The following is a 21567-nucleotide window of genomic DNA, read 5'->3' on the forward strand; positions in this document are numbered from 1 at the left end:
CCTACCTTGTGCTTCAGGGGGTGATGGGGTCCAGGGCAGCCTGTTATAGCCTGTTATAGAACTACCTGATTAGTAATTGGATATGTTGGCTGGCATTTTTTTTAACGTGTTCGCTCCCCCTGATGTTAGAACCTGGCTACACCACTGGGGAGGGGAGCTTCCTAGACCTGTGCAGCTGGGGCTTAGGTGAATTTTGTGATACTGTGCCCCTCCCCAGCTACCACCCTGCAGTCCCCACTCCTGCACCATGCTGGGCAAGGGGCAGCCCCATCCCCAGTGAGGCTATGGTGAGGGGTGGCAGCAGGGGAGGCCACACGTGATGGCAAACTCCCCCCTCGGTACCCACCATAGGGGAGGCGAGTGGGCTTTCTGGACCTGAGAGGGACCTAGTAGCATGTGCAGTGAACTGCGGGGGAGAGGAGGGGTCCCTCCCCTGGAGCTTGCTGCTGCCAGGGAGGGTGGAGGGGAGTCCTCTTTGGCCCTAGCCCTGGGGCAGCCTGTCTGCACCCCAAGTTCCTTATACCCAGCCCTGCCCCAGAGTCCTCACCTGACGGGAAAACATGCAACTTAAATTTGGTGGTCAGTTTAGAGTATCATAGAATATCAGGGTTGGAAGGGGCCTCAGGAGGTCATCTAGTCCAACCTCATGCTCAAAACAGGACCAATTCCCAACTAAATCATCCCAGCCAGGGCTTTGTCAAGCCGGACCTTAAAAACCTCTAAGGAAGGAGATTCCACCACCTCCCTAGGTAACCCATTCCAGTGTTTCACCACTCTCCTAGTGAAAAAGTTTTTCTTAATATCCAATCTAAACCTCCCCCACTGCAACTTGAGACCATTACTCCTTGTTCTGTCCTCTGCTACCACTGAGAACAGTCTAGATCCATCCTCTTTGTAACCCCCTATCAGGTAGTTGAAAGCAGCTATCAAATCCTCCCTCATTCTTCTCTTCTGCAGACTAAACCATCCCAGTTCCCTCAGCCTCTCCTCAGAAGTCATGTGCTCCAGCCCCCTAATCATTTTTGTTGCCCTCCACTGGATTTTCCAATTTTTCCACATCCTTCTTGCAATGTGGGGCCCAAAACTGCACGTAGTACTCTAGAGGAGGCCTCACCAATGTTGAATAGAGGAGAATGATCATGTCCCTCGATCTGCTGGCAATGCCCCTACTTATACAGCCCAAAATGCTGTTAGCCTTCTTGACAAAGGCCAGAGGAGGGAGTGTTAGTGCCTGTGCGGACTTCTGGGAAGTGCATGGGGTGGAAGGGGATGCTGGGATGCTCTGGAACCACTCCTTCAAAGCCAGTCAGGACTCTGGGAGAGCCTCCTCTCTGAGCAGACTGTCTCCAGGGCAAGAAGCTTACACCTTCCTGGGTCTGACCTCAGAGCATTCAGCATGCCTTTCCACACCATGCACTTTCCGCAGTGAGTCCGCCCAGGCTGGGTCCTGGGGCAGCCAGAGGTCCCTGCACCCCAACTCCACAGTCAGATGTGACTCTCAGCCAGACTGTAAAACAGAAGATTTATTAGATGACGGGAACACAGTTTAAACAGAGCTTGTTGGTACAGAAAACAGAACCCCTCTGTCAAGTCCATCTTGCGGGGTGGGGAGCCCAGAACCAAGTTCTGGGTCTCTCCCCATTTCCCCAGCCAGCTCCAAACTGACACTCCCTCCTCTGGCCTCTGTGTCTCTTCTGGACAAGGAGGCCACCTGATCTCTTTGTCCCCAACACCTTCAGTTGGCATCTTGCAGGGGAAACTGAGGCACCCAGACAGTATTCAGAAAAAATATTAAGAACATTCCCACTTCATCACAACAGGTGCAACAAAATATAATACTGTATATTGAAGTAGGCAAGTGCTGCTTCTGACTTTCCACTTTTAATTGACCCTTGTAATCTTGTGGCGCTGACGTGTTGTAGCTTCATTTTATATTGGCTTACAGGGTGGGAGCGGGGGGGCACCACCATTTTGGGCCCCACCAAAAATTATACAAACCTACCGCCTATGGACCCCTCCTCTCCTCCCCTACCCCCCAGAGCACACTCACTCTGCACCACAGTCACTGCACATGCTCCTAGGGCCCATCTCAGGTCCAGAAAGCTCATCACCTCCCCTATGATGGGTACTGGGTGTGTGTGGGGGGTTGCCATCACAGGTGGCCTTCCATGTTGCTGCCCCTCACCATAACTTCACTGTGGATGGGGGATGGGGCTGCCCCTTGCCCAGCATGGGGCAGAAGTGGGGTCTGCAGGGTGGTGGCTATGGGGTGGGGGAGCAGGGTGTCATAAAATTCACCCAAGCCCCAGCTGCTCAGGTCCAGGAAGCCTCCCTCTTCCATCCCTCCTGTGGCTGGGGGAGAGGGCATTGCCTTCACATGTGGCATCCTGCCTCCCCTGTGCAGCCTGCTGCCCCTCACCATAGCTTCACTGGGGTACGGTGGGAGGGGATGGCATGGGGCTGCCCCTTCCTCAGCGTTGGGCAGGAGTGGGGGCTGGGGCTGGGGGGGAATCATAGGGTCAAACACTCACAGCAGCTGCTAAGGTGAGTGATGTCCGTCTCCTGGCCGGAAGTCCCCTTCATGTCTCCTCCAGGTAGGGGCAGGGGAGGGGAGGGCTGCCAAGCACAGCCCTCTGATTCCCGGCCGCGGCTGAGATTTAAAGGCCTGTGGGCTCCCCGCGGCTGCAGGCAACCCAGAGCCTTTTAATTCCCAGCCGCCGCTGGGATTTAAAGGGGCGAAACCTAGCTCTAAATATTGGTGGAGCAGAGCCCCTGACTGTGAATATTCCTGGGGCTTTAGCTCCAAGAGCCCATATAAGTTGGTGCCCATGGCTCTGCCCCCTTCCAAGGCCAAGCCCCCACTTTGCCCCACTCCACCTCTTCCTGCCCCTGCTCTGCCCTCCTCCCCCTAGGTCCCTGCCCCCCAAGTGCCTCCCGCCTACTGCTCACTCCTTTATGCCCCCTCCTGCCTCAAGGGTGAGATGTGTGTGCCGGGGGGGGGGGGCTCAGCATCCCCCCCAAACTGACAATTTTCAGCATATTTATACACTTCCTTCATATTCTAGGTATTGAATGTGTGTATATCATTGGTATCCTAACAATGTTGTCATTAAAATAGTAGAACTACATCATTACATTACCATGAATTACAGAGTATTAGAATAATTACACTCAGATACAAGCTGCCTTCGCTAACACCCAATGGTGAGCTGGAGCCAGTTGTTAAATTTAGAAGCCATTTTAGAACTGGTTGTCCTACACGGGACAACCGGTTCTAAAAGGACTTTTAAATTTAACGACCAGTAAAGCTCCGGCAGCTCCCTGCCCTGCCCCCAGCCCCAGCTCACCTCTGCTCTGCCTCCATCCCTGAACGCTCTGCCCCGCTTCTCCCCTTCTTGCCCCCCCCTCTTTCTGCAAATCAGCTGTTTGCGTGGGAAGCCTGGGAGGGCTGAGAAGCAAGCGGTGGCTTCACGCTCAGGTCAGGGAGATGGAGCGGAGGTGAGTTGCGGCGGCAGGCACAAGGAGGGCCACAGGCCGTGGCAGGTAACCCCCTGCTTCCCCCACAGCTACACTACCCCAGGAGCCAGAGGGACCTGCCAGATTCTTCCCAGGCGCTGCTCCAGGTAAGCACTGCCGGGACTCCTCACCTCATCCCCGCAGGTCGCTCTGGCTCGTTGGGGCGGGGCAGGGTGGGCACCCACTACGGTGGCCCACGAGACCCTCCTGCCCGGCCCCTGAACTCCCGGCCAGGGAGGCTAGTCCCCGGCTGTTCCCCATCCCCTGCAACTTCAGCTCGCTCCGCCGCTGGCGCATGCTCTGGGCGACGGGCTGCGAGCTCAGTCTGACCCGGTGCTCCAGGCGCTACAAGGTGACGGCGTGGCCCGACTGGAGCCAGGTGCTGTGTGGCCCGGATCCAGCTGAGCGACGTGACTCAGCTCCAGGCGCTGCAAGGCGGCGGCCCAGCCCAGCTTCAGGTGTGCAGCGTGGCCTGGCCGGGCCCAGCTCCAGCTGCGTGTCCTGGCTCAGCCTGGCTCCAGCTGTGTGGTGCGGCCCAGCCTGGCCCGGCCCAGCTCCCGCGGTGTGGCCTGGCTCTGCCCAGCTCCAGCCATGCAGCCTGGCCCGGCTCCAGCCGAGTGGCGTGGCTGTAGCTCCACCAGCCACCTCCAGGCAGCGCAGTAAGGCGGCAGGGATCAGGGAGCGGGTGTTGGAGAGAGGGCAGGAGAGTTCGGGGTGGTGGGGGGGGGTAGATAGGGGTCAGGGCGGTCAGAGGGCAGGGAACAGGGGGATTGAATGAGGACAAGGGTCCCAGGGGGACAGTCAGGAAGGAGCAGAGGTTGGATGGGGCAGTGGGAGGCAGTCAGGGGCAGGGGTTCCGGGGCAGTCAGGGGTGGTTGGATGGGGCAGGGGTCCCGGGGGGCCATCAGGAATGACAGGAGGGGTTGGATGGAGTGGCGGGGAGCAGTCAGGGGACAGGGAAGGGGGGTGGATGGTGCAGGGGTCCTGGGGGGGCATCAAGGAATGCGGGGGGTTGGATGGAGCAGGAGTCCCGGGGGCGGGCCCGACCCCCTCGTGGGGTGAGGAGGGAACCGGTTGTTAAGATTTTGGCAGCTCATCACCACTAACACCCCTGTGTAAAGACACTGTGTTCACTCTGTGCTTTACTCCTGCTTAGGGCCTGTTTGGGAGCTGAGGGCCACTGATGGCTGTGGGAAGAAGGTGGACGGGAGGCACAAGCAGTGGGGAGTCTTTCCCCCGCTCCTTCCTCTTTTCTCCTCTCCTTTCCTATCGCTCTCCCTGCCCCTTTCCCTCCCTCTTGTTTCTTCTCTAAGTCCTTGCTCCCCTTCCTGATGTTTCCCTCTTCTTGCTTCCCACCCATGTCCTTTTACCCATCTCTCTCTGCTCCCCACCTCCTGGGGGCTCTTTCTAGTGCCTGCTCCCACCAACACACTCAAAGCGGCAGAGGAGATTCCCCTTCCTTGGGGAGGAAGGGTGGCCCAGTGATTCAGGAAGAGGCCTGGGGCTCAGGTGTGCTGGGTTTGCTTCTCTGCTCTGCCACTGACTCACTGCTTAGCCTTGGGAAAGTTACGTCACCTCTGTGTACCCTAGATTCCCACCTGCCACATGGGGCTAATGCTGACCCTGCCTCCTAGGCTAAATCCGTTCATAGCTGTGTGGTGATGAGGGAAATAATGATACCAAGGTAAGTAGATTTGGGCTGAATTACTCCACAGCCTGACAGTGACAGCCAGCTCCGTGCAGGGGTCACGGGAAAGGAAGGGGTTCAAGCCAGCTCTGCACAGAGGGAGGTCAGGACTTCAGCCCCACATCTGCTGAGGTCATGGGCTTCTTCTCACCCCCCACCTCATCCAGTGTGGCTCCTGCTGTGGTCCGGGGCTTCTCCTTCCCCTAATCTGCCACTGCACCAATCCAGCGCGTGCACCTAGGAGCCCTGCGGCCTGCTGGGGCAATTTCAAAGAGCCTGGGGCTCCCAGCCATTGCCACCACTACCAGGCACTGGCAGTTGCTGCGATTGGAGGCCCCGGATGTCAGACGGTGGGTTCCTGTTTGTGGATTGCAAAGCTGCAGCCCAGATTTAGACACCTATTCGTGAGAGGGGTGTGATTTGGGGCACCACTTCCCCTCTTGTTGGCATCTCCCATTGGCCAGCTGACAGGGCTCCCCGCCTACTGAGGGGGGCTTTCATGTAACGCATTGTAAGGTGCCTGTGTTGCCCATGGATTGTCTAGGGAGTTTACACACCTGACTCAGCTCTGAGGGTCACAGCGCTGCTGTTCCTGTGATTTTCTAGCTGCCTAAAAATTAGGCCCTGTAACACTCAGCATTGCAACACCCGAGTCCCTGCATGGCTCACACCCTGTGTAACCAGTCACCGCTCTGCAGAGCACAGATGAGCAATTCCTGATTGATAGGGGTGTGCACAGGATAGGGACAGAGCACAGGCTGGAGAGTGACACATCACCATAGGCGCCAACTTTCTCAGCGCTGGTGAGTGCCTGCACCCCACCAACAACTTTCCCCGCCCCGGCCCCCCTGACTCCACCGCATCCCTGGCCCTGCCTCCTTTCCAACCCCATCCCCAAAGTCCCTGCCCTAACTCCGCCCCCTCCCTGAACCTATTGGATCCCTTCCCCAAATCCCCGCCCCGGCCTCGCCTCTTCCCCCAGCGCACCACGTTCCCACTCCCTCCCTGCCCCGTGAATCAGCTGTGTCACGGCACAAGCGCTGGGAGGGAGGGAGGGAGGGGGAGAAGCAGGACGTGGTGGCGCGCTCGTAGAGGAGACGGAGGTAAGCTGGAGTAGGGGGGTGGGGCCACGGGGAGCTGCCGGTGGGTGCTGAGCACCCACCAATTTTTTTCCGTGGGTGCTCCAGGCCCGGAGCACACACGGAGTCAGTGCTTATGCACACCACAGCAAAACCCAAACTCTCCTTCTAGAGGTTCAATATTCCCTGCAGGGCCGGCTTTAGGCTGATTCAGCCAATTCCCCTGAATCAGGCCCTGCGCCTAAGAGGGCCCCACACCCTTGCCGCCGCTGGTACGCCATAACGGGGCAGTCCGGCTTCCCAGGGGGCAATTTAATGGGCCTGGGACTCCCAGCAGAGGCTGGAGCCCCAGACTCTTTAAATTGCCACCAGAGCCCCACTGCTGGAGCCCTGGGGTAGGGCTGTGGGGCTCTGGGGGCTATTTAAAAAGTCCGGGGCTCCCGTTGCTTCTACCCCCCCCCACCCCCAGCCCTTTAAATAGCCGCTGGAGCCCCGCCACTTCTCCAGGGCTCCCTCAGCTATTTAAAGGGCTGGGGCGATAGAAGGAGGGGAGCCTGGGACCCTTTAAATAGCTGCTGGAGCCCTGGGGTAGTGGGGGGCTCCGGGGGCTATTTAAAGGGCTGAGGCTCCAGCTGCCTCTGCCGTTCTGGTCCTTTAAATAGCCATGAGAGCCCCGCTGCTTCCCCAGGGCTCTGGCGGCTATTTAAAGGGCCGGGATGGTAGAAGCAGGGGAATCCCTGCCCTGCCCACAGCCAACCCTTGCTGCACCCCCTGCCCGCATCAGCCCCACACTCCGCACCCTCTGCCCTGCCCGCAGCCAGCCCGTCTCCAGCCAGCCCTGCACCCCCTGCCCACACCAGTCCCTGCTGCACCTCCTGCCTTGCTTCCAGCCCCGCACCCCCTGCTCTGCCCGCAGCCAGCCCCATACCCCTTGCCCTGCCTCCAGCCAGACCCTACCTCCAGTCAGCCCCTGCCCTGCCTCCAGCCAGCAATGTACGTAATATATCATTTTATTATTATTTATATAGTTATGGAAAGTAAATAATACATGGAGGAAATGAAAACGTTTTTTTAATGTGATTTTGTTTTTAGTCACCGCTGCCGGGGCTCTGCCGAAAATGTTCAAATTGGGCCCCGCACTTCCTAAAGCCAGCCCTGATTCCCTGTGGGTGCTGGGGGGACACAACCAAGTCGGGAAACAAATCCCATGATGCTGCCCCCAGCACCTGCAGCTGGGACAGTAAAGTGGAACAAACATGAAGAATTGTTTGTAATGTTTTATTTACAGTAAGTAGCTGGAACGTAGCAAAGTAAAAGGAGCTAAGAAGGAGCCTTAATAACCGCAGCACGGCCAGGAGATCCCCAGCTACTGAGAACAGTTTTCTTTATGGCACTAAAATTGCACCAATGGCCAGGAATTAATATAGGGAATTAATGAGTTACAGTTTCACTTTCAGTAACATGTAATAAATCTCCCTGCCCCGCTCACGTTCCCTTTCCTTCCATACTGTCCTTTTCTAGTCATTATTGTTCTAGCCTCACTTTCCATCCCTCTTTATTTCCCTGTGTCTCTTCCCCCTGTCACAGATCATCCCCCTCGGCTGCTCTCTTCTTTCCCTGATCTTACCCCTTCCCCTCGTGCTGATCCTGGGCAGGGCCGGCTCCAGGCACCAGCCTACCAAGCACGTGCCTGGGGTGGCACCTCGGGAGGGGGTGGCAATCGGGGTTTGTTTTTGTTGTTTGTGGTTTGGCCAAGCGGCGCTGGGGGAGGGGCAGACGACTTGGGTGGCCCGACACGATGCTCAGGCGGGGATTTGGGTGGCCCGACATGGCGCTGGGGGTTGCGGGGACTCGGGCGGTATGACGCTCAGGGAGAGGTCGGGCGGTGCTATTTTTTTTTTTTGCTTGGGGCGGCAAAAATGTTAGAGCCGGCCCTGATCCTGGTTAGATCTAATCCCACAGATCTGTACAAAACGCTCCCCCCTGCTGCTGCTTCTCCCCAACCCCCCGAACCCTGATTGATTCATGCTGTGTCCCTGCCACCCCCATCCCAGCTGTTAGTTTTGCCCTCTACCCAGCCCCCCATCTCTCCCCAACCTGCAGCCCCAGAGGGGGAGGGGGAGGATCTTGCAGGGGACATAGATGAGGTGCTGAGGGCTGGGTAGATGGGAGTCCTCCAAGGTCATACAGACTGGGGTCCATCAGGCTAGAGAGGCTGATTTCCGGTTCCTGCCTCTGCTGCGTGTCTCAGGGACACAGGCTGAGCCGGGATCCCCGCCCCACCCAGAACCAGGGTCGGATTCTCTCCCCAGGGACGGAGCCCGGCGGGAAAGTGAAGATCGGGGCCTCGTCACCAGCATCGATAAATGTCACCTGCCCCCGGTCACAGTCCAGACAAACCCGGATCCTGCTGGAGCCCCAGATCAGGGGCAGGCGGGTGCGAGGGGAGGTGAAAGCCTGCAACCGACCCCAGCACTGCTCCACAGCCCAGATCCCCCCCTTAGGGCTAGGGCTGATCCATCCCTTCCTCTCCACAGACTCTCTGGCCACCCCCACAGCCCAGAACTCCTCATCCCCCACCTCCACCTCCCAGCAATGTCTCCCCGAGGTGAATCCCTCACAGCCCAGCACACAGAACACAGTGTCAAATCTCTCAGGGTTGTCAGGCAGTCGCTGCCGTGTGTCTCTCCGTCTCACACTTTTCCGATCCTCAGACAGGACGAGGATGGGATGAGCCGTGTCTGGATCCAGAGTCACATGCACTGGGGAGAGAGAATCAGAGCATTAGGGGCAGGGCTCAGCCCTGGGGGAGGCTGGGACCATTTTTCACACCCCCCAGCAGCCCTGTCCTGGCTGGGACAGGCCTGGATCCCAGGGAGCTGCCTCTGTCCTGGGTACCTGAGACTGAGCAGAGATGTCACTGCAGTTCCTCAATCTATGTAATACGACCAACTTCATTAGTTTCTCTGTTGCCTGCAAAAGCTTCAGCTCCCTGCTCCCCCTCTTGGGACTGCTCCATTCCCAGCAGCAGAGGCACAGCCAGGAAGGTGTCAGAAGCTTTTATGGAGGAGTTAAAAAACTGAGCGAGAAACTCCCTCCCCTAATGCAGCCTCCACTCCCAGGCCAGGGAACATAGAGGAAGGTGCAGTGTTGCGTAAGTGCCACTTATCACCAGAGAGGAGGAGGAAGGATTGGTTGGGGGAGCCCCATTCCCAGCCCAGAGAGAAGGGAGGAGCTGCCAACATCACAGGAAGAGCAGCTCCCCAATCCAGGAAGCAGGGAGCAACTCCAATGCGAGAGCCCAGCCCCGCCCAAAGGAAAGGCAGGATGTTGGAGAAGAGCGATGGGGAGACCCCTGCACCAGGTGAAACAGAGGGATGTGGCAGGGAGCTCTGTTCGGGAGCGACTCAGTTAAGAGTGTTTCTGGTCATCAGAATGGACATGAACTCAGCACTAAGGGTGGTGTCAGGACTGTTTGTGTGTCCCCGCCCCCTCCGTGGCACGGACCGAGGCCGTGTCCCCTGGCCAGGCTGGGAGACTTGCCCACTATGGAGAGCCCCTGACACTCCATCTGCCCTGGACATGGGTACGGGGGGCTGTGAGAGCAACCTCCGGCCCATGTGCCCGCTCTCCAGGGTGTGGCATCCTGGGCAGGTGGAGGGTGCAGGGCCCCCCAGTGCAGCCTGGCCTACCTGGGTGGTGGCCCCGGTTCTTGCTTCAGGCCTGGCCATGGGGCAGGGCCTCTGGGAAAGAGGAGCAGGGGTGGGGCCTTTGAGAGGGGCCAGGACTGGAAAGAGGCTGGCGCCGCGGGCAGGGGCTGCGCTACACAGGGAGGAGCTGATCAGTTGCCCTGCCCAAAGCACAGACACTGTTCATGACACTCCATGCCTGCCCGAGGCTTGCAGTGCGGGGAGGGGGAAGGGGAACGTGGCACCCTGCCCTCAAACTATGCCCATGTCAAAAAGTGTCCTGAACATCCCACTTTTAAAAGTGTGTGTGGGGCAGGGAGTGGGGGGGGGGGGGGGGACATGGGCTCCTGGATCCATTGAATGTGTTATTTTTAGGGCTGTGTGTGTCATGATCGCTGTCAGTTTGGTTGGTAACTTTAGCTACAATCTCATGAAGATGTTTTCTCTGGAATTTTCTCATAATTTAAAGACAATCTCCACCTGCAAACTCACCCAGTCCGGGGGCTCCTAGGGGTTCCCCGCTTTTTCTCTCCAGTGCGGACGGCAGAGTGTCTGGAGGGGGAAAGGATAAGAGAGGGGAGATTTCAGACTTTCATACTTATAACAGCATCCCCACTCTGTAACTTTTATAATTATGACAGAGACACTCAGTTATTTAATATAGAAAGGTCTGAAACCGTCTCTTTCCTCTCTCATTCAGACATCTCCCAGCAATGGAACCAACATCCTTGCAGCCTCACAACCATCCCAGGACAGACAATCTGCAACTGAGATTTACTTTTCCCCTCCTCATCCCCTCCCTCCCTTCAGACTCCAGTTGGTTTCTCTCATTCACTTACGGCCTTTTGTCATAACCTAGACTCAGATCATACAAAGACTTTGGCATAAAAATAACTTTACCCACTTGAGTCCCTTTGACACTACAGAGAGCAACATGAAGGGGCCCCCATCCTCCACAGGCAGATATAGGAATAATAATAAAATCATTTCATAAATGTGGAAACTGAGGCAGGGGAAGGTTGACTCTATGGGCCAGATTCACCCCAATGCTGGCAAAAGGAGAGAGGGGAGGGGCCATTTGTGACTCTGCTATTCAGTGGCTGCAGGGGCTGGTGCAGACCTTGGCACAGGCAGAGGAAGTTCTGAACCAGCCAGCGCTACATCCCTATGATAATGGCCCCTGTGTGTCTTGTCCAGTGTGCAGAGTGTCAGAGGCCCAGCTTTACACGGCCCATGTCGCTCTGTCCCTCGTCCACCTGCTCCCTCTTCCACTCACCCTCACCACCCCCACCCCATTCCCAGCCCTCTCAGGAACACGCCTTGTGCCTGCAGCTGCTGGGGAGGAGGCACCAGAGGCTCTTGTGCTAGAGAGATGGCAGGTGGGTGAATGGCTGGTTTGGGGAGGCCAGTCGTCCCCCCCAAGTCCTGTCCTTTCTACTGAAGCTACTTCCATGCCCACTGGAGCCCACCCAGACCCATTGTAGCCGCTAGCTCCTGCCCAGCACACCCAGCCCATGGAGTGTCGGCCAGCTCCAGCCTTCCCAGTCACAGAGCACCAGGGGGCCGGGAAGCAGGGGCCGCGCTGCCAGACCCGACCCCGGCCACTCCTCCCTCTGCAGCCGCCAGGCCCAGTGAAGGGCCAAGAGCAGCCTGCTGCACATAGCTAAGAGGGGGCCTGAGCTGGGCTGGAGCGTGTGCGGGGCCACCCATGTCTTTTTGGGGAAGCGATGCCTTCCCTTGCCTTCATTACCTGCCACCCATGGCTGGAGGATTCCTCACTGTGTGGGAGGAGCTTTCTCCTTCCCCACAGCCCATTGGCTCAGCACAGCTGCCATCCAGTACCAGAGCAGAGTGATGGGCTGGGTCCAGCTTTAACAGACGGCCTCTCATTTCTGGTCTATATCTTGGATGGCGACTTTTAGGCCCTAGGGCCTGGTTCTCAGAGGAGTGGGACACCTGCATTGACTCCACCTGCAGCTCTCTAGATGGGACAGAGAAACGTAGCTGCCCCAAATTAGTCCATTTTGCTAATTGGGGCCCGAATGTCATGACCTTCAATAAATCACGAATTCTTGTGAGCCATCCCGACTCCTGGGCCCCTGCTACATCTGCTCCATTTGTCTTCTTTCCACTGTTTGTTATGCTAAGTATTGAGAATGCTACAAGGGTCATTTCTTATGCAGCAGTTTGGACAGACCACGATTGTGTGTTTGCACTGACTGACTCGGCTTTGGCCTGGTGAGCAGTTTGCTGGACGTAAGGGAAGTGTTGCCTTAAGTGACCTTGTTATGAAGTGATGTGTTCATAAGTTGCTCTGTGGGACAAAGATGTTTTGATCACACAAAGAGGTCAAAGACAACACCCCCAAAATGTACTGTCCAGGAGCAGTTAGCAAAGTCCAAAAACTGCGATATGGAAACAAGCTTGAAAGTGACCTGGGCATCAGTGGTAAGAAATAAGGTTTATTATGTCATGGAGATCAGCAGGGAGCCTTGCAGCTCTCAGCTGCTGCTGGCAGCGGGCCCTCAGCAGTTCCTAGCTGCAGCAGATGCCTCGGAGCTCCCAACTGCTGTGGGGGGAGGGGACCCCAGAGTCCCCAGTCACTGTGGGTGCTGGACCCTCCTTCTTCCCTATTTTGTCAGGGATATTTTTAGTAAAAATCACGGACAGGTCACAGGCTTCCGTGAAGTTTTGTTTATTGCTCGGGACCTTTCTGTGATTTTTACTAAAAAAATCTGAGCTGAAATCTGAGTCTTAATAATATTTCAATCAGAAAAGAGAACAACAACATGAACATAGCTTGGACGTCCAAAGACCTGCCAATTAGGAAGTTCATGTATGTGTATTGTATGAGCTATATACGCTATTTAATATTCATAACACTCAAAGATGATTGGAAAAGAACTAATACATACATCATTTGGACACGTATAATATGTCAGACATTGTAAGGGGTTCTCAGAGCTTCATAGGAGAAATTCACTGTGACCTGCCTATGGCCCAGGAGAAGATAATTGGCTAGTTCTTCTTTCTGTATGTCTGTCATTTCTTACTTTAAGAGTAACTGTAATGGCAAGGCAGGCTTTTGGTAGAAACAAAGGTTTGAATCAATCAATGAGGGTGACTTGGACCCCAAGTGTGTGACATTCTCACCCAAGAATTAAAGAGAAGCATCATCTAACTATGAACCAATTGCCAAGAGCCATTCTCCTCCCACAGCCACAAAAGCTTTTCCCAATTTCCACTCTAGATCCCTTCTAGGTACCTTTGAACTTCCTCAGAGGCTCCATGAGAGCAAGAGTTTTCTGGGACAAATCGCTGAGTCTCTTTTCCAGTTCAGGAGAAATCTCCTCCGGCTGCTGGAATTTCCCCTTCTCACACCTGGAGAGAAACAATTTCACATGGTTACATTTTACTTAGTGACACTTTATAATTTGTTGTCAGTGAAAGTTGCTGCTCTAATGGGCCTGGAGTTAGAATTCCTCTGCTTCTCCCAGCCTCAGAGCAGGTGTAGTTCACGCTCTGCCAGTCAAACCTGCACTCTGAAGATCCCCTTTAACTCTGGCCTGGAGAGACCAGCTCTGGGGATAAAAGGGGAATTGAGTCTCCATGGCCAATTCGCTCCTTGGCCTCCAAGCTCTGAGGGACAGGAGGTTCCCAGGTGAAGTGCTGTAGAAATCTGCCTCTAGGAACTAGACTGAGACACCAACTACCCCTTCCCCAGCTCATTCCACACAGGTCTCCAAACAGCCCTCAGATGGGGAAAGGCTCTTGAAAACTGCTGCCCTGGGCTGAATAGTGACCAGGACCCAGCAGTGACAGGCCCATAGTCCATCCCCACAATCCTGATGCAGCCAGTCCCCCAGGGACGTGACATCTCACGGAAATACTTGAGGTCAGGCCTTCCCACTGACTGGAGAATTCCAGAGTCTTCTATAAAAGGGTGAGAACATCAGGATAAAGTTCATTTGAGAATTTTGTGTCCAACACATGACCTTCCCCACACATTTTGGCAGGGATGGTGTCCCTGGCCTGTTTGCCAGAAGCTGGGAATAAGCAACAGGGGATGGATCACTTGGTGATTCCCTGTTCTGTTCATTCCCTCTGGGACACCTGACACTGAGCATCATCAGAAGACAGGCTGCTGGGCTACGTGGACCTTTGATCTGACCCAGTATGGCCATTCTTATGCTGTAGATTCATGTGGAGATGTGGTGCAAGCTCTTTCCCAGCATTGTGAAGTGTAAGGGGGAGTGAGAAAGAGACACATACCTGGACAAGGTGCTTCTGATGTCCTGGAGAGAAAGAGAGAGAATTTCAGGCCCACCTGACACACACTTCAAATTCCAAAGAAGGGATTTTGCAAGTATGGGGAAGAGAGGCTCTGTCCTGGTCCCAGAGCCAAGGTAATGAGTCTTTTCTATTTCTAGTGTCAATGTGTCTGCGACTTTGCAATGAACAATAGTCATTCACATTTCAGTAATGCACACATGGAGTTATTCTGTGATCTCTGACTGCTGGACACTTGTACCCATGTTTTAGGAGCTCTCCTGTCCCTGTGTTGGGATCTGGAGTATTTCTAACTCAGTCTCACCTGCAGGAATTCACTTGCTGGCTTCTGACACTTCCCCTCCAGCTCACTGATCAGGTTACTGAGATGGGAAATTTCCTCAGAGACTTTGGTGATATTTTCATTCTGTATCTTCATTATCTCCTTCTCCAGCTTTTCCAGTTGGGCCAGCAGGAGCTCCTCTTGTTCGTCCAGGAATTGGTGCAGTTGCTGAAAATCAGCTACAATTTGCTGCCTCTTCTTTTCTATCTGTTTCTGTAAAGCAACAGGGAAAGGGCTGGTCAGGGACATGGAGGCAGCCTGGAGGGGGGGAGAGGATCCTTTCATTGAGTGCTGAGTGTGCAGGAGGGAAAACTTCTTTGTAACCCTTAAGGTTTCTGACACTTGACTCTACCCTGTGGTTACCAGGAAAAAGTTTCCCTCACACCTTTTTCATTTCTCCCCGTGTCTCTAAAAAGGAATGTTTTCACATCTGACCTGGTTAAAACTTTGCATTATCAATGAACCCTGAGCATGAAGATCCTGAGCAGCAGGAGTCAGGAATCAGCATTACACTGATAGAAGTTCCCAGGGGGTGGGGGAGGAAAATCAAATGATTTAATAATGCAAGAAATGACACAGACACAGGCAAAGCCACTAGAAATTCATTCATTCACTGGAATGGAAGGAAGTCTAGATTCTGCACATGAATCTAACAGAGAAAAATCCATGATCATGGAGAAACAGACATGCCCACATTCACCAATGCCACAGAGGAATCTGCCTACAAACAGACCTCTCACCACAAGTCTTTGCACATCAGTAACAAGAGGCACCTACCATATACTTCGGGCTTTTCTCCTCTCTAGTCACTTTAGATCCCAGCAGCTTTTCTCTCTCCTCCCTCAGAGTCTTCAAATGAGCCTGGATTTTTTCCTGTAGAAACAGAGATGATTTGGGACGTTTTATTTCGAGTTTGAGAGGGGTGCGTAGGGGAATATTTTCCCACACAAATCCAATTTAACTGTTTGTCCTAATAGGTTCATGACATTAGAGTCACCAAGGAAAAGAAATCTAAGAATGAAGACTGGGGATGTGTCATATTCTGGCTTGTTACCAATTCAGGTTCAGTCTTTTTAGTAACTGGAGAAAGACCTGAATTATCCAAGCTTGCCTGGTATTTATTAATTCATTCGTATTACAGAACAGAACAGGAAAATGGGAACACATGGTGGTGAATCACTACATTTAATTTTGAAAAGATCAAACTACCAAAGAGACAAATACCAGAAACCTCGTCTCCCTGCTTGGCCTGGGAGTTTTATCAGGGCGTCTGTCCCTTTTAATGGCCTCACTTCATCATTGCTCAGGGCTGCTGCTGGAGTGGCAGCATGGCCTAGTGGTGTGGTTGCTCAACTTGGGAGACCTAACTCCGGAACTCCACCACCGCTAACGGCGATGGTGGAGTCGACGGGGGAGCCACGGACGTCGATCCCGCGCCGTGAGGACGGGTAAGTACTTCAAACTAAGGTACTTCGACTTCAGCTACGCTATTCGCGTAGCTGAAGTTGCGTACCTTAGATCGACCCCCCCCCTCCCCCAGTGTAGACCAGGCCTTGGAGTTGGCATGGCAACCTCCACCTTTTCATGTTCTCTTTGTGTGCGTATATGTATATACAATCATATATATACAATCTTCCTACTGTATGTTCCACTCGATGCATCTGATGAAGTGGGTTCTAGCCCCTGAAAGCTTATCCCCAAATAAATGTGTTAGTCTCTAAGGCCTACACCAGGGGGAGGAGTTGATGTAAGATATGCAACTTCAGCTACTGGAATAGCTTAGCTGAAGTCAAAGTATCTTATTTTGATTTACCTCCCATCCTCACGGCACGGGATCAATGGCCGCAGTTCCCCCTGTGGACTCTGCTACCGCCACTCGCCCTGGTGGAGTTCCGGAGTCGACAGGAGCACGTTCGGGGATCGATATATCGCGTCTAGATGAGACGCGATATATCAATCCCCGATAAACCGATCGCTACCCGCTGATCCGGTGGGTAGAGTAGACATCTCTAAGGTGCCACAAGTACTCCACGTTCTTTTTGTGAATACAGACTAGCACGGCTACTAGTCTGAAACATGTAAGCTCTGTCTCAAACCAGGCATGAAGAAGTTTGATCCTCTTCACAGAAGATTTGCAGAGGCTTCTGGTGTTCCGCACACACCCGTTGCCTTCCTGCTCCCTTCGCTGCCTCTAATCCCAGCTGTTTCTGTCTCCTTCACCAGCTGCCTGTTTGGCCTGAGGTTTCTATGTTGCACCATTTCTCTTTACTAAGGGCCAGTGGCAGATTAACACGCAGGGCCACTGAGTCCCGGCCAATCTTGGGCCCAAGAGCAGGGCTGTCTGTACCCACATGCAAAGGACGCAGCTGTGTAGGGCACCAGGAAATTTGGGGCACCACATTTCCTGGTGCCCAACACCGCTGCGTGGTGCTCCAGCCCCTGCCCAGCCTATTCAGCATGGCCCTGCCACAGCGCCTCCTCTTCCCACCCCTGCTCTGCTCTAGCCCCGCCCCACTCCACCCATTCCCCAAAGCCCCCACCCCTGCTCTGCCTCTTCCTGCCCCAGCTCCCCTGAGGACTGCAGCAGGGGGCAGCCTGCACTCACCCAGCAGCAGGAAGTGGAGCACCCCGGCCCCAACCCGCTCCACTGGCCGTGCTGGGGGGTGTTTCCCCCTTGACCCCTAAAGCCAGCCCCTCCCACGGAGGCCTGGGGCCCCACACAGCCCCCCCCCCCCACCCCAGGAAGACTGCGTAGGGAACCAAAATGGCTAGGGACAGCCCTGCCCGGGAGTGTTGGAACTTGTGTAGAAGGTGGGAGGGCAACAACCACAAGATCTGTGGCCCTGTCCCCTGCTCTTCCTTTTCTCCCAAGGGCCCTCCCCCAAGCCAGGCTGGAAATGAGAGCCAGACCACAGTGAGAGCCCCTCAGGGAGCCCAGGCAACTGTGGGGAGCCTCTGACCCTTCATTTGCCCTGGGTGGGGGACTGGAGGGCCTGAGAGCAGCCTCTGGCCCATGTGCTGCCCAGGGCATCTGGAGGGCCTGGTCTCCCTGGGTAGCTCTTAGGTGCCTTCTTGGAGGGGGAGGGGGAGTGGGCAGAGGAGGATCGGGGGCAGGGTCCCATGGTGATGGAGGAACTAAGGCCCACCTCAGTCCCTCCCCCACCAGGAGAAGGCACTGATGTCACAGCCCCTGCTGCTCCGTGCCTACCCAAGGCTAAAGAGGCAATATGTGGTGGAGGCATGTGCCCCCAGATGTATTGGGATGCCTGTGGCAGGGACACCCAACAGCAAGGAGGCAGCATTTCCCCTGGCAGTAGCGCTGCCCCTGTCGGTCATGGAGGGAGGAAGAAAACAGCAGAGTGGCTTACTGCCAGCTGAGCCCTTTCCCCACCACATGGGGCAAGGTGGCTGAGGACCCCAGAACAGTAGTTCTTGGAGTGACCACCCTATTGAGATCCGTGGGGCAGTTACCTCTTCCCAGAGCTATTGGCTCAGGCTCTCTGCAGACTCAGGCACAAGGCACTCTGTTAGTGAGGCTTTAAAGTTATAACTCACTCAAACTTTTCTTTTCAATCCTATGGGCTAGAAAATTACTTTTTGTTGTGGATTTTTTTATTATGAAACCTGAAGTTCTGTTTTAATCATGTGACTCCAGAGGTGGGTCCCTAGGGAAGAACCCATAGTACCAGTGCTTAAACCCACTCCTGTAGATATGTTCCATCAGGGGTGAAAGATTCTTCCTAAAATTGGAGGTGCCATGAGGCCTGCCCCCTCTGTGGCCCTGCCCTGCCTGCCTCTTCCCCAAAGGCCCTGTACCCGGCCAACCCAGAAGCTGGAGCTGAGTTGCGGAGCCCAGGTCCCTCCATCTGCCCAGGGTTGGGGGGATCCGAGAGCAGCCCCCAGCCCATGTCCCTGACCCCCAGGCTCCCTGCCCTGCGCAAGTGGAGGGTCTGTGGCTCCCTGCAGCTGCGCACAGCTCTTACCATGGCCTGGCTGTGGCTCTTTGGCTCCTGAGTCCCAACCCCCGCCCGGGCCAAGCTGGAAGCTGGAGCTGGGTCAGAAGAAGAGCTGCACTGGCACCTGTGGGGAGCCATGGACCCTCAGCCTGCCCTGGGCAGGTAAAGAGTCTGCGGCTCCCCACAGATGCCTTGGCTCCCTGGGCTTACTCAGGCTGGGCTCCAGCTTCCAACCTGGGTGGGGCCTTAGAGGGAAGAGGAGAGGCAGGGAGCCGGGCTGTGGGGAAAAGTGGGAGAGCCATGACCCCTTGGCCCTCTCTGTTCCAGAGCCCGTCTGTTCCATGCAGCCGAGTGGGGGCTGATTTGTTCATTATTCATGTGAATGCCCTGCTGGCAGTGCCTCCCTGCATCTTGCTTCAGTCCTGTGTGCGAGGAAAGTGCCTCACCCAGAGCTCTAGTGCCCACCTCTCCCTAATGAACAATGTGGGGTTGATAGGCTGGGTGCCATCCGTGGGCAAGGCTCCCTGCACCTGCCCAGAGGAAGGAGCCTGCAGGGCAGAGATTTAGATGGAGCCAGAGAACAGGGGAGAAAATCTGGGAAACTGGGAGATTCTGTGGCTCTGAGAGACTGAGTCCGAAAAGGGAAGGATTGAATTAACCCGGATCCAGAGTGTCTCCTACCTTGTATTTCTGGGCAGCATCATCCATGAGACGCACCATGTGAGAACTGTGCTGGGGGGATCTCTCACAAACCACACACACGGCTTCCCCGTCCTCTTCACAGAACAGATCCAGGGCTTTGCCGTGTCTCTCACACAGAGTCTCTTTTCCAGGTTTGAAATCCAGTTGTTTGATTTTTTCCACTCTATTTCCTAGCTGATAGTTATTCCGGAGAGACCCTTTCCGGATTTGGACTCCGCAGCTGGGGCAGCACAAAGGGTCAGAGTCCTTCTCTGTCCATGTCTCACAGTGCTGAGTGATGCAGCCTCGGCAGAAGTTGTGCCCACACTCTGTGATCACTGGGTCCGTCAGATATTCCTGGCAGATGGGACAGTAGGTTTCCTCTTGGATTTCCTGTACCGGAGTCGCTGAGGCCATGGCTGCTGGGATCTCTGGGCTTCTGTTCTCTCTGCAGCAGAAATGGTTTTGCTGATCATGGGCAGACCCTGACCCACCTCTTATCAGCTGCACTGGTGCAGAATGAAGGTGAAGAGAAAGGAGAGGCCGGGAGGTGGAGCAGGAGAAAGATAAGGAAAGAAGGAAGCAGGAACTACACAGGCCAGGAATAGGGGGTAAAGGAGCAGAAAGGGAAGGAAAGGAAAAGGTGGGACGGATACAAACAAGATCACAAGAACTTAAACTCAGGGTCTTTCTACACAGCACGTGTCCAGGCGGGAGTCAGGCAGGACTGTCCTCGTGCAGCTCCCCCAGGGCAGGTGTAAGGACAGACACATGAACCACTCCAGATTCGCTACTTTGGCTGCACTGAGCATGCGCAGTAACCTTCGCTGTCGCCGCTGCACTGAGCATGTGCACCTGAACTGAGCATGCCCAGTAATCTTCGCTGTCACCGCTGCCCTCTCTCTGCCCTCACTTCTACTTAGGATTTGCTGCCTCCTCTTTGGGGGGGTTTAAAAGGCTCAAGGGGGCAAATCGCAGCCGAGGGGCTGCCAGGGTCTGAGCGGGGAGGGGTCAAGCTGCTGTAGGCAGCGGCAGGAGAGAGGCTGAAGGGGAAAAATCGGGGTGGGGGTGGTAGCCGGGTTAAGCCCGGGAGACGCTGCCAGACCCTGTGCGGGACAAAACCCCATTTAGGAGGGTGGGGGCACAGTGGCCCCTCGGGATGAGCCACCTGCTGGGCTCGCAGATCTGGGGGTGTCGGGGCTGTGGGGGGGGGCAGAGGCTGTTTTCAGTTCTGCCGCGTGTCAGCCCCGGAGCAGGGGGCGGGTTCCTGGGGCTGGGTCTTAAAGGCACCGGCAGCCCAATTTCCAGACTGTCAAAGCTCAGACACCGCAGCTCCTCTCGATCCTGTACAAGTGCTGCGGGGCTCTTACTGCTCCAGCCAGGAGACTGAATGCGGTGAAATATTGTACAGACGCCCCCTCCCTCCCTCACACTCTGCCTCTCACATTTTGACTATGGAAAAGTGTCTTCTATCAGTTTCTATGTCTATATGAAATCACTGCAGCTCCTTTCTCTTATACAACGTCCTGATTTGGTAACTCCCTCCCAGAGCCCACATGTCTATACCCCCTCCTGTACCCGAATCCCCTGCCCCAGGTCAGAGCCTGCACCCGTCACTCAAACTATACATAGCCTGCTACCCTCCTGCACCCCAACTCCATCCCAGAGCCTGCACCCCAAACAGGGCCAGATTAACCTGTTGTGGGCCCGGTGCTAAACATATTTGTGGGTCCCCATTGGGGAAATGGGGACATGGGGCATGGGGGCAGAGTCCTCAGAGCGAGGGGCTGGCCGGGGGCAATGGGAGATGAGTCATGGCACGGCAGGGACAGGCCCACTCCACCCAGCCCAGTTCAAGGGCACTGTTTACAAACCGGGAGCTGCCAGACCCACGCTGTCCAGCCCATCCCAGCGCTGCCATTGTGCTTCTTCCCCTTGTGGGTGGGCCCATGCTGCACCATGCTACCCCCTGCCCAGCACCCCTCTGGCTCCCTATGCCCAGTGCCACACCACCCAGAGACTTCCACAAACCCCCTGCCCAGTGCGCTCCCAGATCACTCCCCCACCCACTTAGAACCCCCACAGATCCTCTCACTGACCAGTGCCTCCCAGCTGAAGACCCCCCACAGCCCTCCCACAACTGCACAGTGCCCCGCACCTTCCCACCCAGAGCCCCTCTACAGATCCCCTCACTGTTCAGTGCCCCCCCCACCACAACTGCACAGTGACCCGCACAGACCCCCCACACTTCCCAGCGCCCACACACACACACACAGATCTTCCCCACTGAAAGTCCCCCAACACACAGATCTCCCCACCCCCAGTGCCCAGCACCTACCCAGACCCA

General features: G+C 55.4%; 1 protein-coding gene and 1 long non-coding RNA gene across 2 annotated transcripts; one reads left to right on the forward strand and one right to left on the reverse strand.

Moving 5' to 3' along the window:
• The first annotated feature begins 2505 nt into the window (after nt 1–2505).
• On the forward strand, nt 2506–11537 carry LOC120384004. The gene is made up of 3 exons (XR_005588591.1): nt 2506–2544; nt 3423–3623; nt 10672–11537. It is a non-coding gene; the product is annotated as an uncharacterized LOC120384004 (long non-coding RNA).
• LOC120383924 (tripartite motif-containing protein 10-like) lies at nt 8094–20119 on the reverse strand. Its single transcript, XM_039502252.1, has 7 exons — nt 19221–20119; nt 15361–15456; nt 14566–14796; nt 14244–14266; nt 13237–13352; nt 10464–10523; nt 8094–9044 (listed from the first exon to the last, which is right to left on the reverse strand). Exons 1-7 carry the CDS (start codon nt 19635–19637, stop codon nt 8530–8532), a joined length of 1458 nt encoding a protein of 485 aa, XP_039358186.1. The 5' UTR covers nt 19638–20119; the 3' UTR covers nt 8094–8529.
• Nucleotides 20120–21567: the final 1448 nt, after the last annotated feature.

This window comes from Mauremys reevesii, linkage group 15 (genome assembly GCF_016161935.1).
Source record: "Mauremys reevesii isolate NIE-2019 linkage group 15, ASM1616193v1, whole genome shotgun sequence".
NCBI lineage: Eukaryota > Metazoa > Chordata > Testudines > Geoemydidae > Mauremys > Mauremys reevesii.

Bases quoted from the DNA above. Each gene is read 5' to 3' on its own strand.
- LOC120383924 (XM_039502252.1), bottom strand. From the start codon at position 19,637: ATGGCCTCAGCGACTCCGGTACAGGAAATCCAAGAGGAAACCTACTGT. The intron at 14,267-14,565 runs GTGAGACTGAGT...CTTTCTCTCCAG, and splicing joins CAGCAAGTGAATTCCTGCAG to GACATCAGAAGCACCTTGTC. The intron at 9,045-10,463 runs GTGAGTTTGCAG...CTCTCTCCCCAG, and splicing joins CCTAGGAGCCCCCGGACTGG to TGCATGTGACTCTGGATCCA.